This window comes from Anopheles ziemanni, chromosome 2 (assembly GCF_943734765.1).
Source record: "Anopheles ziemanni chromosome 2, idAnoZiCoDA_A2_x.2, whole genome shotgun sequence".
Classification (NCBI taxonomy): domain Eukaryota; kingdom Metazoa; phylum Arthropoda; class Insecta; order Diptera; family Culicidae; genus Anopheles; species Anopheles ziemanni.
Genome location: NC_080705.1, coordinates 22,536,882 through 22,541,916, shown reverse-complemented (window position 1 = coordinate 22,541,916; position 5,035 = coordinate 22,536,882). Strand labels below are relative to the sequence as shown.

The 5,035-nt window shown below is 46.6% G+C and overlaps 1 protein-coding gene across 2 annotated transcripts; it reads left to right on the top strand.

The window, feature by feature from the left end:
• Positions 1-1,490: 1,490 nt before the first annotated feature.
• On the top strand, positions 1,491-4,725 carry LOC131291076 (homocysteine S-methyltransferase-like). Of its 2 annotated transcripts, XM_058320276.1 has the most exons (4): positions 1,491-1,546; positions 3,534-4,082; positions 4,149-4,456; positions 4,528-4,725. In XM_058320276.1, the coding sequence occupies exons 2-4, from the start codon at positions 3,579-3,581 to the stop codon at positions 4,688-4,690; spliced, it is 975 nt and encodes a 324-aa protein (XP_058176259.1). In that variant the 5' UTR covers positions 1,491-1,546; positions 3,534-3,578; the 3' UTR covers positions 4,691-4,725. The 2 variants fall into 2 exon arrangements, with proteins under 2 accessions (XP_058176259.1, XP_058176251.1); XM_058320268.1 differs by lacking the exon at positions 1,491-1,546 and having other exon boundaries at positions 3,511-4,082.
• Positions 4,726-5,035: the final 310 nt, after the last annotated feature.

Genomic DNA, 5,035 nt, shown 5'->3' with positions numbered 1-5,035 from the left:
CACAATAGTTATGTATTTTTCACGACGAAAATGATTCACAGTTTGTGAGTTCGATTGCGTAATGCACAAAAAATACAGCCCTAAGGTCGTGTAGGGTGAAGAGTTAAAGGGATTCGTTTATTATTTTTTTAGTGACTAGCTGATTAGTTTTTTATCAACCAGTTCCAGCACGCGTCAAGATTGTATGAAAGATGATCGTGATTAGTAATCGACACAATTTGTTTGCATCTGCTCGACAAGAGTGCTGTGGTGAAAGAGCAAAATGTATGAAATCAGTTCAGATAGTACCTTACATGCCACTTTTTTGGAAAAACGTGTGTCAATCATGATTAGCGTGCACTCCAGTGAACGCTGCCTCTTTTGTTCATCTGCACATAGCGACCTTCTACAGGACGTCATAGGTGTATCGATCACCAGCAAAAATCGTTTTGTGCACACACTAATTCAGCACGGATGTACTAACCCTTCGTGTTACATTGTGTTACAAGCTCCCAACACGCTATTAGATATTGACGAAAAGGGCCTGTTGGAAACGTTTCGGTCCAACGAAGCTGCCCGAACAAAAACGTCGCCGCGACGGCGATGTTTTTTAGGTAAGCATAAAAAGGATCGAAGGACGCGTCTCCGCCTCTTGCAAGGCGGAACAGTGAGAAGTCAGAAAATTTGTTGGCGTATCGAACGACCTTAATAGATAATAATAAAGTTAGTTCAAAGGCAAGAAAAGCTGGTTGCCTTTCATTTATTTCCGCGAAGAGCACCTTTAAAGACAATCGTCTTTAACAGGGCCGATAGGGAAGGATAGGAAACATTAGAGATCAGAGAACAACCGATATGATATATGACCACTACTATGAAAGTGCCGTTTGTAAACAACATCATACAAAAAAGGAGGCATCCGAGCAAGCTTTAGTGCTACTGCCGCTGGCGTGGTGGCAAGGATGTGTGCCCGACATGTTAACGGGGATCCTTAAGGGCACGGTAAACGAAGCGTAATCGCTGTGCTTTGTTTATAATTTGCAATTTGGTAAAAGTTACAACATTTCTTGAAGGTACAGCTATTATTTTGTTGTATGTTGTTGAAAATACAAAAACTAAGCTAAATAATCACAGAATTCCGATACATATTCGCGATCGAATGACCTACCGAATCGTTTGTTAATGTTCAGACAAGATTACGCATGCGATTATAGGATAGGTAAGTCAACATTCTTTTTGACAAATTGAGCAGTGGAATTACACGATTACGCTAGCGATTACGCTTCGTTTCCCATACCCTTTAGAGCGGGGAAACGGCGGCAGGATTGTCCCAACAAATACCAACAGCCACTTACATATGCAGATCAGGGCGGGCTTGTACCCGTGGGGACTCACCCGAGACTGGTCGTCGATGGCGTGGTTTTGGTGTAGGTGGTGCGCCATTGCACACTGCGGCCTTTGTGTTCGAATTTGGCCGATGCTTGTCCGATTTGCATCAGGTGCATCGTAGCTACTGATCGGCAGTTTGTTCGTGGCCGTTACCGTGGTTTGAGCATCAAAGGTGGCTCAGGTGTTCACCATCTTCACGTCTTTGCTGTGTGTTTTTACTATTTTGAACTAGGCACGAATTATTATCAATCCGAAACATCAAAGTTTACTAGGATCAACTTGCTGCAATATTGTCTACATTCATCTCGTGGCGAGAACAAACTAGGTACAGTTGATCCTCGCCAAGTCAACGGCCATTGTGACGATCAGACGAACAGCCGAAGCAGGTTATTCACACTTTCATCAGCATTCCGTCATGATGTTTACGGTGCACGCGCGTGCAAGCGAAAGGAAAAAGTAATTAAAAGTGCATTGCCACAACATGTCCATTGTGACCTGGTGCAATTCTTGTGTGTCACTCGTGCGATAAACGTTTGCAGTAAACACGGCGTACTCAACCGGTATTTAAAATCGTTTACCTTGACCTCCATTTTGCACGTTTTCGTTTTCTGTTTGTGCGGTATAAATGGACGTACAACTGTTTGGTATTTGAAACGACATCGTCACTAAACTGGGACTTACTGACGTGGATATACTCGTAAAGACATACGAGCTATAGATATATGTGGATACAGTCTTTTTTTTGTCAACGGTCTCATTTATTGAACCATAATTTTTTTTTATTTAATGCAAAAAAAACCCGATTGCTCCATAGATAAATCTAGAAAACTGTGTGCGTGTGTTCGTATGTTTGTAGCCACGCGAACCATGTCCCGGCTCGGTGATAAAAATAAACGCTTCGCGTACCACGCGTACCACTCATTCATCATCCACGGTCGTAGGTGCTGCCCATCGGGTTTTACTTTTTTTCCGACCAGATTTGGGGTGCAACCTTTTCGGTGTGGTCCGGATTCCGGTTCGAAGCTGCTCCGAGTTTTGGTGGTCACGCTCACACCGTGATGGTAGCAGCTGCCGGGAATGACTCCTCACCGAGGGGGGCGAGACGGAGGTGATATCAGCAACCTAGGTGGGGGCGAGGTTATCAGCTTGCTCGGACATTATAGGGCATCTTCGTTCGTGACCCGCACTCATCTTTGTGGCAGTTGACGGAAGCTGCGGTACGGTGCGTGCTCAGGACCAACCCTGGGAATCGTTAGCAACAGTGGCATGGGAAAATGGCCACACATTTTTGTTGCTCTGGGAACAGGGTGATAAGATAACGTTGCATAACGATGAAATAGGGTACACGCAATATTGAGCATTTAACCTGATCAATCCTTGAACTTAGGCTTGTAATGGAACTTTTGTGGAATATTTTAAGAGCACAGTGCATGCATGTTGATAAGCTCTTCCCGACCTTGACTCACTTTAGGGTTCTTTTGCCTAGTGATACGCCTTCGGTACTTGCTAATATTATTAATGCATCTAATACAAACCTAATTTGGACAAGCACCCTGCTGTAGAGGATTAATTATGACCATTAAGCCTAGAATTATTCTTAAACTATAAAGTGCTTTCTGATTCATCTCCAATGTGTGGTATCATACATGTACTAGTCTTCGTCTGCATGTTCCAAATAAAGTACTTTGCACTTCGATGCGTTTCGAAGTAAACATTCCCATATAGATCAACGGACCCGTCCATCGAGGGGTGGGGGATCATTCATCGAACTCCTGAACTCCGACGCGTTCCACAGATAGCGTAATGTTTTGTTTACTACCCACGTAGTGCTGTAATAATGGATCGCTCGGCAAACAAATGGCGGGTGGAGTGGAAATAGTCGACCACCCTTAATCAGCTGGACGTCTTAAGATAAGGAGTGACTTTCGCTCCATGCTGCTTGTGGGATTTACTAACTGGTAAAATCCGGTTAAGGATTCTCTCACGGTGCGGCGGATGCTGATTGTAGTCTTTGGATTGTTTCACTTCACGGATCGGTTTCCATCTCTTTCGTTAGCCGGTGAGGTTAAGGAGCATGTTCAGTTGATAACCATATTTAAAATAACGCGATCGTTGTCCCACTCATCGCCCACTGTTGGTACTTAGGGTATGTTTGTCTGATTTTGCAGGTTCAGTTACTTCCCGGACGTAGAGTAGACCAGCTGACCAGAGCGATGAATCAAGTGACCGTGTTGGATGGTGGTTTCGCGACGCAGCTGTCGGTGCACGTTGGTAAAAGCATCGATGGCGATCCACTATGGAGCGCCCGTTTCAACGCGACCGACCCCAACGCCGTGTTCAAGACACACCTGGACTTCCTGGAAGCCGGTGCCGAAGCGATCATGACCAACACCTACCAGGCGAGCATTGAGGGATACACGGAGTACCTGCATCTGACCGAGGATACGAGCCTGAACCTGATCAAGTCGACTGTGCGGGTGGCGCAGATGGCCCGGAATCACTTTTTGGCGAAAAAATGCGATGCACCCCTTACCATTCCGCTGCTGGTCGCTTCCATCGGTCCGTACGGGGCACATCTGCACGATGGCTCCGAGTACACGGGCAGCTATTCGAGTGAGGTGTCGGACGATACGATCCAGAAGTGGCACCGGCCGCGCATCGACGCCTGTCTGGAGGCGGGTGTTGACATTTTGGGCATCGAAACGATCCCTTGCAAGGTATGGCACGGTAAAAAAAAGGTTCCAAAGGGAACTGAGAACTAACGAAGTGATCCTTTACAACAGATGGAAGCTGAAGCCCTGCTGGACATGATGTGCGAAGAGTACCCGAACGTCCGGTTCTGGATCTCGTTCCAGTGCAAAGACAACCTACATCTTGCCAACGGTGAGCTGTTCAGTGAAACCGTCAACTCGCTGTGGGCGAAGGCTCGGGCAATGGGCAACCCCAACCTGATCGCACTAGGGGTGAACTGTGTCCATCCGCAGATCGTTACGCCACTGTTCAAGAGTGTTAACGAGAAGAAACCACCAGCAGCTCGCATTCCACTCATCGTGTACCCCAACTCCGGCGAGGTCTACACCGTCGAGGAAGGGTAAGTCAATGGCGTCAAAACGTGTCGTTAGTCGATTCCTTCTCACTCTCGATCGATTTTCCCCCCTTCAGCTGGCAGGGCAAGGAAGACTGCGTCCCACTGGAGCACTATGTGCCGCAGTGGATTGACCTGGGGGCACGATTTATTGGAGGCTGCTGTCGAACGTACGCACGTGACATTAAACGCATCAAGCAGGCGGTGAACGCGCACGGCAACTCGGACAATCACCATTGACTACCATTCACTTGACAAGAGCTGCAGCTCGAATTCGCTGATTGTTCAAATCGTTCTGCCCAAAATGACCATATGTTGTTCGTGTACGTGATCCTTTTATGTGTCACGCCCCATTAGTCTTGTAAGCAATTTATTACGTGTTAAAATGTGCCTTTTATAATTTAGTATGCGCAGTGCGTCAAATATGACAAAATAAAATATGTTTTAACGTTTAGTAATATCCTCGACGGCGTGGGTTCGAATCCCAACTGAGACCGGACCCTCCCCTGTACGAGAGGACTGACTATCCACGTACAACAGGAAACAAGTCTCGTAAGCCCTTCACGGGGCAGGCATGACCAAACA

Bases quoted from the DNA above. Each gene is read 5' to 3' on its own strand.
- LOC131291076 (XM_058320276.1), top strand. From the start codon at position 3,579: ATGAATCAAGTGACCGTGTTGGATGGTGGTTTCGCGACGCAGCTGTCG. The intron at 4,083-4,148 runs GTATGGCACGGT...CCTTTACAACAG, and splicing joins TCGAAACGATCCCTTGCAAG to ATGGAAGCTGAAGCCCTGCT. The intron at 4,457-4,527 runs GTAAGTCAATGG...TCCCCCCTTCAG, and splicing joins GTCTACACCGTCGAGGAAGG to CTGGCAGGGCAAGGAAGACT.